This window comes from Phyllostomus discolor, chromosome 5, assembly GCF_004126475.2.
Source record: "Phyllostomus discolor isolate MPI-MPIP mPhyDis1 chromosome 5, mPhyDis1.pri.v3, whole genome shotgun sequence".
NCBI lineage: Eukaryota > Metazoa > Chordata > Mammalia > Chiroptera > Phyllostomidae > Phyllostomus > Phyllostomus discolor.
The window spans coordinates 49839716-49856641 of record NC_040907.2 but is presented as its reverse complement, the minus strand read 5'-3'; the positions used below and the strand labels follow the sequence as shown (position 1 = coordinate 49856641).

The 16926-nt window shown below is 40.9% G+C and overlaps 1 protein-coding gene across 3 annotated transcripts in view; it reads left to right on the top strand.

Moving 5' to 3' along the window:
• The window catches only part of GNG12 (G protein subunit gamma 12), a 123497-nt gene extending 114460 nt beyond the window's left edge, over nt 1–9037 (top strand). For 2 of the 3 annotated variants that reach the window (XM_036026267.1, XM_028513232.2), the window contains 2 exons: nt 3208–3326; nt 5054–9037. In XM_036026267.1, the coding sequence (XP_035882160.1) occupies nt 3234–3326; nt 5054–5179 (219 nt within the window). In that variant the 5' untranslated portion in view covers nt 3208–3233 and the 3' untranslated portion in view covers nt 5180–9037. The remainder of the gene's footprint in view (nt 1–3207; nt 3327–5053) is intronic. The other variant, XM_036026268.1, reaches the window with a different exon arrangement.
• The last annotated feature ends 7889 nt before the right edge of the window (nt 9038–16926 follow it).

Genomic DNA, 16926 nt, shown 5'->3' with positions numbered 1-16926 from the left:
CATGAGAACACACCATGTGCAGCCTAAGATCCATACAAATAGCAGCTGCTGTTTGCCTTGGAAGCTATTTTTGGAGTAAGAATAAAGCATGCTTTTTCATCTACCTAGTAGCTCAAACAGCCAGACATCCTTGCCATTAAGGGAAGACCAAAGAAAACCCTCTGAAGGTGCAGAGATACTCAAAGATACTTGTTTCCCAAGCTCTCCCTGTGATTCTGCCTCAGCCCAGCTGTTGAGATGCTAAGCAGCAGCTGTAAGTCGGAGGTAAATCTTCATCGAGACCTTTAGCCCCTCTACACACCTCCCACTCAAGAATCAAACAGCAGTGGCCCTCCTTGCATGGACATGAGGCAACTCAGCTTCTTAAGTTGAAACAATGTAATTTTGATCTGATTCTCCTCAGGAAGAATGTTATAATAAGATTATATTATTTGAAAAGAGGCATTGTTTTTGAGCTGGGAGCCTGAGAGCAGCTGGCAAGCCAGAAGGGGATGGCACTCTACCTGAAGCAAAGGAGAAGCTGCCTGAGTGACTGGGCAGGCTGGCTGTGAGGGGCCGGTCAGAACACAGACGTGGGAGTGGGGGGGAACTGCAAGGAGCCACACTGGCGACTGTGCATTGGGAATTGCAAGCTGCTTTTAATCATGACTGTAATACAGTCAGGAAGTAAGACAGGCCTCCATGTCCTAGATGCAAAGTTTCTCACCAATTTTAGAGGGGCCTGCCCGAACATTGTATAAATAGAGTCTGACTGTGGACTATTTGCTTAAGGCCTGTGGGTGGGAGCAATGACTGAACCCGTCCAGATCTGTGTGGACTGTTCTGCAGTTACAGGAAGACTTGCCCGGGCCTTGGAAACTTAATGCCCTGGAGGTTGAGAAGAAGAGGAGAATGCTTGGCGTTATTCTCATGCAAAGAGAACATTTTGAAAGTCCTTAGGGTGCAGCCTGGAGACCACAGGCTGCTCAGAAAGGGTATCATGTTCACCTTCTAGAGGCTGGAGGGGGAGGGGGGGCAGTCCTCAGAACTGGGGCCAGCTGGCAGGGCCAGTTTAACATGCTATGGGGAACAAAATATGGAACTATCACGCATGAATCAGGGCACTTCATACTTTTCACAGTGATGTTGCCTGCTGCTTGGGTTCCCTTTCAGAGGCTGTGTTAATAACCTTGGCCCGGGAGCACTGAAACAGGCTAAACCCAGCCACTGGGTGTGAGCAAAATCACCGGGAGGAGATCCTAGGCCTCTGTTCTGGGTGGAGCAGGATGACTGAAGAATCTGAGGAAGAGGCAGCTGGTCAGAGAATGTATTGCAACGAGGTCACCCTAGGCCCAGGCCACCCTGCCCTGCCCCAGCATTCCTCCTCCCAGTTTCCTGCTCTGCTAGAGCTTCTTTATTTTAGGGGAATTTTCTGTTATATGTCATGAGTCATTTCATTCTGTCCTGACTCTAGAGTATGGCAGAATGGCTAGAGTTGCTTTAAAAAAAAAACGGCTGTTGCCCATAGCCTACCAGACCCAGCCAGTCAGCCAGTCAAAACCCTTGAGGCTCATTGACCAGCGGAGGCAGACAGATACATGGGGAATTTCAATTCACTGTGTGAGGGGATACTTCAGAGGATAAATATAGTAGCAGCCGCTGCTCATTGAGTGAGTGCCTTGATCCTACGCTAAACACTACATGTGCATCAGCAAATTAAATCCTCAAACACAATAGTACTCTTATATTACAAATGAGAAAACTCTGGGCTCGTGGAGGTTAAGTCACCTGTTTCAGTGACCAGTTTCATCCAGCTAGTATGTGGCAGAGGCAGGGTCCAAACTCAGGAATGTGAAGCTTGCTGATTAGGCTGGATTTTCCAAGTTCTGCACACAGTTTTATTTATGCATTTGAGCCAAAGCTGCCTCTGACCTCAGAGGGCACAAGCTCTGCCCAAATCCTTGAACTCAGTCACTGGGAGCACTCTAAGTGTGGAACTCGGGTGGACACTGTGGAGCCTGTGGGTTGCCTGTATTTGTGCAGCCTTGTCTGCTGTAAGCCTTTATGGCAGATATGCTTTTGTGCAGCCACGTCCCCTCCACAAAGTTGAGATACTCTGGGTTTGCTACCGGCGCCACGGTGTCCTAAGACTTTGCTGAGCCATTGCACCGTGCCAAGAAAGCACACCTACCATCCACCTGCTCCAATGAGTCATAAAACTGCCAGAATGCTACTAGGCCTGCCAGCTCTGCATTTTCCTCCAATTGCTACTAAGCCAAGAGAGAACTTAGTCGTGTATGGCAGGGGCTCCAGAGAGCACTCTTCCGCAGTCTGCCTTCCTCTTAGACATTGCCACTGGACCACCAGATGGGTTGAAGCTCAAGGTCCAGGAGGTTTCCTTTGATTTTCACTAGGTGGCTGGGGGGAAAAGAGAAAGTGGGGAGCCTAGAATGCAAGGGCTCTCGGGCCCGAGAGGAGGGTCAACCCATGAACATGTGATGGGTACAGGACTAGCAAGTGCCAAGATGAGGCTGGAGAGGTCAAAGGAGGAAATGGTTAAATTTTATTACATATGTCAGGCTTTGAGGCTGTTCGGTGTATCCGATTTTGACATTCATAGATCTGTCTGTCATCGAGAATCTCCCAGCTAAGAAGTTCCCACTTTTCATGATAGGACCTAAAAATGCACCCTTTGTGTGGAGTTCCCCAGAGGCACCGTCTTTTGCCATTTTCTGTTGCCAGAACTTGCATCCTTGTAATAGTTGGGTGAGGGAGCCAAAAGGAAATAAAACCAAACTTTCCGTTAAAGCACACAGCAGTAGTGTTAACTGCGTGTGGAACGTGGCCTCTGGTTGCACATGCTCACGTTTGCTGGAGGCCCCCCAACTACTGCAAATGTTTATGTATATTTGTTTCCCTTTAGGAAACCCTCCCAAAGCCTACTCTGTGCTGTCTATATGTGGGGTGCATGGATTAAACTATTAACTAGTACCGGCTTTTTGCTGACCAAAGATGTGTGAAGGTGCTCGAATGGGTAACAGGCGTAGACACCAAGACCAGCACTCACTGCCGAGGGTTATTTTAGTAACTACCTACCTCATAGAAGTTGTTGACTGGGAAAATGCATCATTTCCCCCCTATAATGCTTTGCATTACAATGCAAAGCATTATAAATGTCTAAACAACTTAAAGATGACTGTTACTCACCTTTTTAAAAATTCTTTTCAGATTTCAGGTAAAAACAGTAATCGAAGATGTCAAGCAAAACAGCCAGCACCAACAACATCACCCAGGCGAGGAGGACTGTGCAGCAATTAAGACTAGAAGCCTCCATTGAAAGAATAAAGGTAAGATGGTTTGATTGGCCTATGCATGTTTTCTGATCAATTCCCTCACTCTCTGAAGGCTAGGCCACATTTTAGAGAAGGTAGTGCTATTTAGTACAGCTTGCTGCCAGGATTTTCATAGAGCAAGCTGAGAGTTTTAGAATCTTATCTTTCATTTCTACCTAGCACAGGCCTCATTTCAAAAGCACTGGGGAGCCAAAGTGTCTAAGTTAGCCTCTCTATTTGGACAGAAAACCTAAAACCCATGACAGGATTTCCTAAGGACCTGCCTTCCCTGAACAAACACAGTCAAGGTCTGTAATAACTGTGTCTTACATTGGGACAGGGATTCCTCATCACCCCTCTGGAATGTATTAAGTGTTCTGGATTTATCAGAGAGCATAACAAGTCAACAATTGAGGTCTCCTTTTTAGGAGAATGCAGCTTTTTAATTGTGTGTGGACTTTAGGGACCACATTCTGCACTCAGGGTGAGTAATGCCAGCCTTAGTTAAGATCTGGAAGAAACTGGAGAGTATTTGTTAGGTCACCTGACTTGGGAGTCCTCCTCCTTCAAAGTCCCGAGAAAGGACAAGGCAGTGAATGTCCTGGAATGTTGTGAGTAATGCTGTTTCCTAGAAACTGAAGCAATCACCTGATAAATTTCTCTTGGCCTGGAGATAGCCACCTGTCTCCCAAACAGGAGGCAGGCTCTGCTGTACTTGACAGGGTTCGGCTGAGGACACCAATCTGAGCATTCCAAGGGGTCTCCCACCCAGTCTTCTGAACAGGGCACAGTATTTTCCATTTTTAACTCATGCCAGAGGAAGGCACTGCATCTTCCCAAGCCAGTTTTGTCTCTCTTTTTATTTCCCTAAGCCCAATCAGTTAAACTTGAAACTCGAGTAGAATTTAGCACTGTTGCTTCAGAATTTTGGCTCCACATCCATAATTCTGTTAACTCTGCTCTGCATCCTCATCAATTTTTTTAAATAGAAACTAAGATATAAACTTCCCTTGATTCACATATACTTTTCCTTACCCTCTCCCAACTTTTTATTTTGAGAAATTTCAAATCTATGGAAGAGTTGCAAGAGCAAACACTCATATACTCTTTACCAAGATTCATCAATTGTTAGCATTTTGCCACATTTGTGCTCTCTCTCTCTCTCTCTGCACACACATACTCACAAAATACATATAATTTTTTTCCTTTTACCACTTAAAAGTTATTGGCAAGCATTGTGACTTTCACCCCTAAATACTTCACCATCTATCCAAAGTACAAGAACATCCTCCTACATAACCAGAGTACAAGCGAAATATTCAGGGTCAACTAAGAATACTCGCTAACACACAGTTCATTCATGAGGAATCCAGGCCACTCTCTTTGCAGAGCGGCCGTCACTTGAGATAAAATCGTATGCTGATGATTAGATTCCAGTTAAATGCTTTGGCCAGAACACTAGCTAGCTCATGGTGTGTCCTCAGTGCTCACACTAGGAGATGTGTGATGTCAGTTTAATCCCGTGATTATTAGGAAGGCCTTTATGTGCCAGGTTTCACCATATACAAAGTACCTTTTCCCTTTTTAACAAGTTATCTGGGACTGATACCCTAAGACCCTGGTTATCCTGTTTTCTGACAGTTTTGTATCCAATGGGTGAGCATTCAAACACACTTTTATAAAGTTTGTAAGTAAAGTATTTTTCTTTCTTACTTGTTTGCTTTGGTTTGTCTACATTTCAGGTTTCAAAGGCTTCAGCAGACCTCATGTCCTACTGTGAGGAGCACGCCAGGAATGACCCTCTGCTGGTAGGGATACCAACCTCAGAAAACCCTTTTAAGGATAAGAAAACTTGCATCATCTTATAGAGGAAAAGCGAAACGGTCCCACACCTCTTCTCAACAAATCAAATGATGAGCAGCTCCTTGAAGAAAATTACCTTCAGCTTATTTGGTAACCACTGCTAATAACTAAAATGCTCTTAATGTGGAATAATAGATTCTGAAGTCTTTATTTTCCAAGTTGTCCTTTCTCTGAAATATGCTTTACTGATCTAACATAAAATAACAATCTTGTTTTCCATTTAGTAACTATGGTGTACTGTTGGGTTACTGCTTAATGAAAGTCCATTGGGCCTTTTATAAAACACAATTACATACTTTCAAGTATATGAACGATCCAGTTATGTCAAGGCCTAAATTGCCTGAGCCCCTGTTTAGAATAAAATGCCAAGAATAACTTAAGTCTTTAAACCTTTATGTCATAATTGTTCTTAATAGGGTTGTGCCAACTTGTACAGTGTACACGGGTGAGGAGTGTTTGTGTGTGCGTGTGTGTATATATATACATATCTTTGTATATACACATATCAAAGCTTATTTGCTTATTATAGTTCTGTCTTCATACCATCAGTTCCTCAGCTTCAGGAGTTATCTTAAGCTATGTATAGGTAGAATAAGAACTTCTTTTCATATAGTTATTGTACAAAAAATAAAGAGCATCCTAAAAGTTGTATTCGTTGTAATCAAGAAATGAAGTCATCTCTTGCTGACCCTTTTAGGCTACAATAAACTACCAGTTAAAATTTTAAAATTGAACTAAAAGTCCTTTTATAATGTGAGGTATTCATTCACAAGAGGCCTTTTGGGCTTCAGCAATCATGAGTCTAGAAAAAGGGGAAGGTGCTCCTGGGGAGAACACCAGGCCGCCACGCCCCCAGGGCTCACGTTCTCTGGATTAGGGGTGTATGCTTCTGAAGTTGCCACTGTAATGATTGGAATGAGACCAAGTGCATGGGAGCCTGACGGAGGGAGGAGCGGGACGGTGTGAAAACCACCTGCTGTTCCGGACCAAACTTTGTGATTTAGCTCCTCCTTCTCTCTTGCCTTCCTCACCTTTCCTCACCTGCTAGAACATCTGTTTGCAGAGATCACGTTCACCTCCCCAACCCAAGTGGGTAGAACATAGTAGGAACGAAACACACAAAAAACATGAAGGTATCAAGACACAAGTTCTTTTCAAACATCTGCAGTGTCACCCGTACCTTGTCCGAGAACCATCCAAGAGAGGCATGGACTCAGTGGCACACGACTTAAGCCCAAGGGTTCCAGCATCCGGGCATTGCGTTCCTTGATTTTCCTCTCGGCACAAGTGTAGCCCTCACGTGCTCAGAATTTTTGGTGGGGAAACCCCAGAGGAGGACCTTCCTATGACCAGAAAGTGTGTTAGCTTTATCAGAAGAGAAGAGAGGCTCTTTTTTCAAAAATGCTCACTGAGGGCCAAACCATACACTTAGTCTTTGATATTTTAATTCATCTTCGGTTCCTTAAAAATAACTACAAATGAAGGATAAAACATATATTATTTACAATGGTTTTTTCCCTAGTTTTGTACAATCTCGCCCTACAGTGCAAGCCCCTTTTAAAATCCAATGTCAGGGTTTTGAGTAGTATATTAGTTGTGGATGAACAGCTGTAGGACTGTTTTAAACTGCTCAAATGTAGTCATTATTTCTCCATGTTGCCTGTCTGTTCAGCGTTGTTCACTGCCCTCACTTTTCCAAGACCATGTGAGTCACGCCACTGCCCTGAACCTCTTGTCCTCTGGCGCTTGGTTCTGCAGCAAGCCCGATTCCCAAGCAAATTGTAAGCACCTGTTTAGGAGAGAGAAGGGTTTTACCTTTCAAAAGGTGAAATTTGAAATGTACACTAAAAAGACAACTTTACATTTAATGCTTCACTTAAGGAGACATTCATGTTTTTAATAAGTATGTTTTTCTGGTAGTTACAAAACACTAATCTTATTTTTACTCTGATTTTTAATGTTTCTTAAATATTTATAATACATCTTATTAAAATATTTTCATGAAATTATGTTTATTATACAGTTACGTGCACATTTTCAGTAGCAGGCATAGATTATTCAGTACTAAAACATGTTCTTTTACCTAATAGAAAACAAATTTGTTTTGTTATATAATTTGTTAAGATGGTTGTAGAGATAAGGAATGGACTTGAGGTCCCAAGAGATTTCATTTTATTTTTGCCAGCCAGAGAGCAAAGGCCGTGAGGATAACTCACGTAACTTCCTGAACAGGTATATGGCCTGTTCGAGACAAAGTAAAATCAAATCTTTTGATCCTGGCCCCAGGGAGGGATGGGGAAGGGATGAATTGTAGCTAAATGTTGGTTTACTTATAACTTAGACATCTATGTGAGAAAATATAATATATGTATACATATATATAATATGCAGAAGTCACTTTTATTTATCAGGCTTTATGCTACTTATGAAGCCACAGTTTAACTGTTCTGCAGTAGCTGGTTTGTAGTAATGATGAACAGATGCCCAGAGTGTGTTATTTTTTTCCTACTGCCACGATAGTGACACACTTAGTCACACCTACACATGCACCTTCTTGGCTTCATGTCTATGAAGCCATTTAAATACATTCACTATACCTTGTCTTCAATGCTGCTTCTCCTAACAGCAATATTTTTTTCATTCTTATATTGTTAGTTCATCATAAATCTGTCCCGTTGAGCCCTCAGGATCATGGCAAGGTATGCTAGACAAAATTTCATGACTCCAAAGAATTTCACAGAAACACATTATTTTTCCTAGAGAGAAAACACTTTATATACCAAGTGATTCCCAAGTTATAGGTTGTAACTACATTTTTTCTAAAAAGAATCAGCTTTCTACATTTCCTTACCTTATTAAAATAAAAAGTGCCATACTCATTTTTTAAAGGAAAGACCTGCTTTGCTTTCTCTTTGTTTGGAGTATTTTTGTACTTATTTTAAACCACCAGAAAAAAATCATACCAATGATTTAGTAATTTTGAGGCATAGTTTAGTTTAGGTAATGGAGGACGTGCCCAACTTTCTCTTCAGATATCTTCTTCCCAGCTGATGTACTAATGCAGTAGTGTCATCTGAATGATTACACAAATTTTGATTTAAGATCTAAATAGGCCCAAGAAGTGAATTATACCACATGTCAGTTCTTTCTCAATAACATAAATATAATACAGAGTATGTTATGAATTGTATTGATTTCTTTTATGATATATCTGTTACTAGGAAAAAGTACATTGAATCAAATAGAATTACATGTATATTAAAATTGAGTGCTTATCTAAAGTGGGTGGCCTAGATTGTTTTCTAGCCAATCCTGCGTCCCTGTGTCCCTGTGTCGTGTAACTTTGGACAAGGCACTTCCTCTCCCTGGGGCTCCATTTTGCTGTCTGTAAAACAAGGGGCTCGAAGTAGGTGGTAGCTGCAATCCCCTCCTGCCCTTGTAGTTCTCCGTCCAGTGGCTACCCCTCTACTCATCTGCCAACCTGTTGGTGCTATACGCTGCTTCAGATATCAAATTAGTTCGTCTATCATATATGCTCGTTGAATAGCTTCTGAAAGGCCTTTTTGTCATGCAGCTTTTTTTCTAGTTTTATGGACTTGATTATTGTAATAATGTCTTGTTTTTAGCCATGTAACTAAAAACATATATCCTCTTGATGTCTCAGTAAATTTGATATATAGTTGATGTAATTTTGTTATTTTAAAACACTCTTTGGCTAGTCATCTGTCCAGCCTCTTATTAACCTAAAAACTGTGATCATTGTTTGGAAATCTGTCCTATGAAAAGAATAAAAGCATTTATTTCACAGCTAACATGTTCACAGATTTGGAAGAAGTTTCATTAAAGCACCATTGCTCTCTTTACTGGGTCAGTGCCTCATTGTGCCATCCTGCCCATGCTTGGCTCCACAGATTAAAGGAAGACCAGTTCTCTTCCCCTTTTCCTTCATTCATTCAGTTGGCATTTTCTGAGCCCCTGCTGAGAGCCGGTTATGAACTCGGGCTCTGATGAGACTCAAATGAATAAGACACACCAGCCCATGAGAGGCTTACAGTCTAGAGTGAGGAGGGTAGAGATAACCTATATAAACTGATCATTATGTTGCCATAAAACACAGTGCTGTGAGAACCCAGGAGAAAGAGCACTTTGATGTGATGTTTGAACTGGGTCTTCAGAGAAGAAACCCTTTAAGCATTGGAATGAAGGCTTAGGAGGAAATGGCAGGAAGAGGAGAAGAGGGAGCTCAAGTTAGTGTGCAGAGTGCCTCCCGTACTACTACATTTATCCCGTAAGAAACAGGAAGTCAGTGGAGGTTGTTAAGGAGTGATACAAGGATTCCCTATGTGTGAAGGGCTTTTTCCCATCCTGAGACTCAGCAGTGACCATGGAAACTGATAACAAATAGACTTGCAGTGACTCATATTCACCAAGTGTTTGCCAAAGGTACCTGCCACCTCCCTGGCCCCTTCCCAGGGCTGCGATTCCCACGGGGATGAAGGAAAGGCAACACTCAAAAATGGAAAAGCGGCCATTGATCACCTGGTTACAGACTGGTCCACTACAGAGGTGGCCTCTGCTTCTGATCACCAGTAACACACACTGCAAAGGGCAGGAACAAATGATAGGCACTCAATCCTTTCTAGGAAAGGACTGAAGAGTTTGATACTTTTGTCATGAAAAATAGGCAACAACTAGCAAGCACTTTCTCTGGTACAGACAAAACTACCAGAAGTTCTTGTGACTTTCAATGGCAGACAGTTGTATTGAAGATGGTAGAGGAATTGGGTAGTAGCGAGTTTAAAACAAAGTGAGGGGAGGAGGTTGATGAGGCTGAAAAGGGTAGACTAAGTAATCCTGGCAAATGAAATGTTACACTTCCTTAATGTTATGAACGTGGAACTCAAATCTGAGGGTTATGGTGGGAGAAGGAGCAGCGATCAGCTTCTCATTGGCAAGAGGGTCAGCTACACGTATACATATGGATACTCATTATAAGCTGTCTTATTTGGGGCTAGACAGATAGTTCTGAACATTTCTCCCACCTTCTACCCCTGTGCCTAGGTTTACAAACTTTTGGCTTACAGCTCTGACTACACAACCCGGTCCCACTGTCAGCTCTAGCTACCTTTGCACATGTGGTGTGACTATTGCCTTTAGTTCTATTGGCTCCTCTACCCTTTTTACCATTGTCAGCAGCAAATAACCTTTGTCTTCAGATGAGCCCTTTTGTGACTCCAATTACTATCTCCTTATCTGAGTCATTCATGTTCATTAAAGGTTGTTTAACTGTACACCTGGTCTCAGGAATCCTCACTCCAACTATCAATTTTTTTAAGAAACCAGCATTTTCTCTGCCCTAGAGGAAAATGCAGTCCAAATAAGTTGATCTTAAAATGCTAATAGCTGAATATATACAGGTCTCTCCAGAAGGTATCCAGCCATGTACTATGAAAAACAGACATTTATTGAAGAAGATACAAGAAACATTGTAATAGGACAATGACGTCACAGTCCCTTTTAAAGTAGACATCGTGGGACCACACACAGTTCTCCCGAGCACCATCAGCTGCCCCATCGTATTTTTCTGACTCTCTTTGACTGAAATCTCTTCCCTTTCAAAGGTGATTTTAGTTCTGAGAAAAGCCAGAAGTCACAGGGTGCCAAGTCTGGGTTGTAGGGGGGGCTGAGTCACCTGGGTAATTTGATGTTTCTCCAAAAAACTCTGCACAAGACATGATACATGAGTGAGTGCATTGTGATGAAGCTGCCAATCACCAGTTGCCCATAGTTGTGGCTTCTGAATCATCCAAATAGTTTCTGCAGAGGAATGTTCAAGCTTAACGCAAAATTTGATGCAGATTCTTTGCTCTGCTTGCTCATTTTGAATGGAATGGCCACACAGTACATTCGCTCACACAGTAGTGTCCACCGCCCCCACTGACTAGTACAGTGAAGTCATCATTTTTCATGCATGAGCATTCCAGTCTCCTTGGCTGTCAGGTTAAATCAATGTCATGTAAACCATTCTCATTATACTAACAATGGCTGGACTTTTTCCAGACAGACCTCATAAGTTTGTAGAAAACCATGGCCCTACAAAATAAAACTATGGAAAGAGCAATGCTTTGCACAGAGAAGTAGAAGTTAAACTTTTAGATATCGCTGAGAATTTTACATATGGAACATTGCTATACTCCTAGATCAGGGGTGTCAGATTCATTTTCACTGGGGGCCACATCAGCCTCGTGGTTGGCTCCAAATGTCATTTTAGGGCTATAAATGTAGCCCTTGTACTCCTTGTCAAGGAGTCCCTACTTAAGGAGTAGTAGCAGCTCGGCACTGCTGCCAGGTAGAAACAAGGTTCTGGGCTGGATTTTGTCCATGGGCTTTATGTTTGCCACCTGTGTCCTAGATAATCTATTCAATTACAAAAGCAAGTAACTTAAATGGTTGAGTTACATAATGGTAAGATCTTGAGTTTGGGAGTCTAAGAAATCTTCAGCTGAGACATATATGTGCAAGTTGCTACCTCTGGCCACTAGATCCAACCCCCACCCCCATCCCTACACACACACACACACACACACACACTGCTTAGCAACAGAAGTGAGAACTCCCTAAAGGAACTTAAATCTCTCCTGACATAGGACATTAATCATGTGATATCATAAGGATGCTGTTTCCACAAATTTGTATGCTAGCATAAGTCTAAGGCAATCACTCACTGAATAGATGTGCCCAGCAGTCCCTGCTCTGTGACAGGCACTGAGAGACCTGGTCATTATGTCACCTGAGATTAGGGTAAAGATAACCTTAAAAGCTGGCATGTGTGATGTTTTGGGTTGGCCAAAAGTTTCATTTAGTCTTTTCTGTAAAATAAAAGAGTTTTTATTGCCACCAATAACTATTGATTTTAATATTTTGAGTATGTTGGCTACCTCCCACTATTGGCTTCTAGTGGGTAGAGGCCAGGGGTGCTGCTAAACATCTTCCAATGCATAAGACAGTCTCACTGCAAAAATTACTTGGCCAAAATGTCAGTAGCACCAAGAAACCACAAACCACTTTTGACACATTCAATCAGCCATATCACCTTCTCCATACACTGCACAAATTTTTTTTTGAATTTCAGTTGTGTTTTTTTACCTTTCTTGAAATAATAAAGCAAACTACACTGAAAATATTGCATAAGTTTTTAAAAAAAAAATACACACTGATATGACAGCTGTCACAATTCAATCTAACAAAATTGTTTCAAATGAAGTTAAAGACAACTCAGCTCTGCTAGAGCCATCATATGGAAAAAACTAACCAAACGTTTTGGCTAACCCTATAGATAGTATACAAATTTTTTAATTTATTACTTTATATGTTTATATGTACCATTGATTCTGAACAACATGGGTTTGAACTGCATGGCTCCACTTACATACAGAGTTTTTTTTTTAATAAATACCTGTACTTTTTTCTGTGGGTGGGAGTTCACAGATGCAGAGAGCTGACTTTACATGCTGATCTACTCCATTTTACATAGAGAACTTGAGCATCCACAGATTTTGGTATCCACAGGAGGTCCTGGAACCAATCCCACATATATACCAAGGTACAACTAAGTGTTTGAGGAGTCCAAAGTTACACACAGATTTTTGACTACTGGGGTGTCAGTGCCCCTTGTCCCCATGTTGGTCCAAGGTCAACTGTATTAGGAAAAGTAGAACTAGCCCAACTTGTGATATAAGTTTCCATCTAAAATAGATGTAAATAAAAAGTATGCCAATTTATATTTTCAAAAATATAAACATATATTAGTACAGCTTGTACTTGGATATATTAAAAATCATAAAGGAACCTCAGAGTGTGTCAGAAAACAAACATCCCTTTGGAGAACTGCACTCTAAGCACCTTCCACATGCAACAGGTCATTGCTACTTCTAACTTTCAAATGGCCAGTGTGTTTTTTCATTGGCCAAAGCATTAGACGGGTTGGTTCTAAATAGACCCTTTTATATCTGATTGCAGTGAGGCACTTTCCATATGGGCTATGTAACATCTATTGATATTGACAGGCATTTGTGTGAGGCACTGGGGAACGAAAGGACCCCACATGGACACTACGCCTGCACTTTGCATCTGTTGTCCCACTTGTAACCTCCTAACAAGTAGGTATTATTTTACTCTCTCTTCCAGATAAGAGAATAAGAGGCTCAGAGAAGCTAAGGATGTTTATGCAGGATCCTACAATTAAAAGATACAGATGCTAATTTCATATACCTACGTCACTCGGACTCTTCAGCAAATGGACTGTCTTCATATTTGTAGCATGGTTTGAATAGGATAAAAAAAATTGAAATTTAAAATTAATCAAAGTAAGGTGAGCAAATAAGTTCTTCAGTAATCAAGGGTGTGATGGCCTAGCCCTGGCTGGTGTGGCTCAGTTGTTTAGAGTATTATCCTGTACACCAAGAGGTTGTGGGTTCAATTCCCAGTCAGGGCACATGCCTAGGTTATAGGTTTGATTCCGAGTTAGGGTCCATACAGGAGGCCATCAATCAATGTTTCTCTCTCACATCAATGTTTCTGTCTCTCCCTCTCTCTCTATTCCCTCCCCCCTACCCCAAGCAATGAAAAAATGTCCTTGGGTAAAGATTAAAAAAAAAGTATACTGACCTAGGCCCTGACTAAGAATAAGTAAATTCCAGTCACTTACTATGGCCAGGTATTGTTGTTCAGCATTTTGTGTCTATTAATTCATTTAATTCTCACAACAAATCCATGAGGATGCTATACCATTATTATCCCTACTTTCACATAAGAAAATGGAAGCTTGGAGAGATCCCAAAGTGTGTTTGATACACTTTTCAAAAAAAAAAAAAAAACAACCTGCATTTTCATGAGTCGTCAGTTGAAGTCAGAGAAAGAACACACGTCTTGAACTCAGGAAATGTGTGTCCCAGCCCGAGTGCCATTAATTTGCTGTGCAGCCTTAGGACCTCTATGACTTCTGGTCCTGTTTCCAGAAAAAAAGAATCTACTTTTTAAAAGAAGGATTTAGACTCAGTAATTGTTAACATTTCTTCTAACTTTAAATTTCATACAAATTTGAGAAAGGAGGGCAATTTACTTTTAGTCGCTTTTTGTCATCTCCACCCAAAGTCATTCTACATTTTCCTTCTTGAATTGAAAATCAGGAGGAGAACCAAAGTCTAGAGTATGGGGTCAAAGAAGGGTATGTGGGTTTGCTCTGTATAATTATAGGTATTTAAAAGATATTTAAAGATTCACTTCCTGATACTTCAGCTACTGACTCATCAGCAGGACTGGAAAGAATTTTTTAGGAAAAGTGAAATGTGGAAAGGTATTTTGTATATAGGCAATTAACAGAATTAAATGAGCAAAGTTCTTCAGCAGAGTATTAACAGTGTTTTATAAGAAGATCTCATAAGACATAACTACCAAAAATAAAAACAGTTCATTCAAACATTAAGTTTGAATAACAGAGCATCTGCTTTTTAGAAGCAAAACAAAGAGGAATATATTCATTTGTTGAGCTTCTACTAAGAGAGTAGTAGCTCTTGCTAGCACTATGGTAAGTATGACCTAGGATAATCCCAGAAAAGACAAGAATCTCCCAGAATTGGGGGTTGGGGTGGGTGGAGGGGGAATGGGCAGTAAGAGGTAAACAGATAAATCACTTTACAATGTGGTAAATGCTATTACAAGAAGCTGCTCTGCCTTAATGAGTCAGAAAAGATTTCACAGAGGAGGTAATAAATCATTTGGGTCTTGAAAGATGAGTAGGAGTTTGTTAGTGAGAATAGAGAAAGGATATCCTCAGAAGCAAAAATAGTGGATCCAAACGCTAAATTCTAAAGATTTCTGCTGTATCATAGATCTTTGTGGCAGGAGTATGTGAAGGAGAATGCTGATGAGGCTAGAAAGGAAGTCTGGGCCCAGTCAAAGTTTAACAGTTTGTATTGATTATATTAAAAAAGGGAGGAAGTTGGTAGAAATTTTAAAGCAAGGTCTTGACATGACAATCCTAGGTCATACTTACCATAGTGCTAGCAAGAGTTACTACTCTCTTAGTAGAAGCTCAACAAATGAATATATTCCTCTTTGTTCTGCTTCTAAAAAGCAAATGCTCTGTTATTCAAACTTAATGTTTGAGTGAACTGTTTTATTTTTGGTAGTTGTGTCTTATGAGATCTTCTTATAAGACATTGTTAATACTCTGCTGAAGAACTTTGCTCATTTAATTCTGTTAATTGCCTATATACAAAATACCTTTCCACATTTCACTTTTCCTAAAAAATTCTTTCCAGTCCTGCTGATGAGTCAGTAGCTGAAGTATCAGGAAGTGAATCTTTAAACATGGTAACCTTTGTTTTCCTAAAAATAATTACACTGATCAAAGAGAATAAATTAGTGGAGACAAACTGGCTATATTTCTAATCTTTGTTGAGTCCCAATTGTATTTCACAATTCTTTTATTACTCCTTGTACAACTCTTCCATTCCAAACCTCTATCACCTTCCTCAACCACTATTTATTTCCTTCCCACCATGGAAAAAAATCCTTCCTTCTCCATCAAAACAATATTGGGACCATTTGGCCTGAATTCTTAAAATTTCCTACCTTTCCATATCCCAATATCTCTATCATACTCCTCTAAATATCTTCCATCAGATGCACAGGTTGAGAAGCAACCTAATGTTCAAGGCCAAGTCTTCCAGCTATTCCCTAAGTCCCTAATCCTCTTCTCACCTTCTTTATCAAAATGATCCAAAGAGTGGTCCGCCTTTTCTGTCCTCTTCCCCACCTCCCATCTTCTCAGTTGGCTGCTTTTCCTCCCACCCGTATTTTGAAACTGATTTTTCCCAATAAAATGACCAGTGAACACCTAATTTCCAAATTTAATGAAACCTTTCCATCTCTGCTTCCAGGTCCCCTCTAACGTGTGAATCATTCTCTTCTGTAAGCTCACCATTCTGTACTGTTGTCTTTTGTGACATCAGTCTCATTTTTCTTCTCCTTTGTCTCTTCTTCCTATGCCTACCTCCTAAAAATCCCACCTTCAATCTCCAGTTTCTGTCCTTGGACCACTGCTGCACTTTTCACTTTGTCCATTCTTATATATCTCACCCATAGTTGTTATATGCTCAGAACAAAACAAAATCAAATTGAAACATCTAGCCTATATTTGTCCAAACATCATACCTACCTAACCTACTGAACATTTTAACAAGATGGTAGCCCGACGACCTGAAAAATAATGTGTCCAATATTAAAGCCATCTCCTCTCCCTAAAATTTCATTGGTAGCACTATCATCACTAAATTGTCTTAGCTGGAAACCTGGGAGGCATTTAAGAATTCTCCCTCAGTCCTTACATCTGATCACCCAATCTTGCCTATTCTATTTCCCAAATACTTCTCAAATCCATCCCTGATTTTCCTCCTCAACTACAAATTCAGGCCCGTATCATCTCTTGCCTGAACTGCTGCAAAAGCCTCCTGTCTAGACTCCAGCCTCTGTGGTTGACCCTGGTATTAGGGTGATCAACAGTCTTGGTTTACTTGGGACTCTTGGGACTGTCCAGGTTTTAGCCCTGATAATCTTGCATCCCAAAAATACTTCAGACTCCATTGCTCATCCTACTTTAGTTGCAAATGAAACTAGCTTAAGGCCATTTTGTTCTTCTCATGGTTCCAGTGAAGAAGGAGGAAGCAGGGAGCTGGGGTTGTTGGGGCAG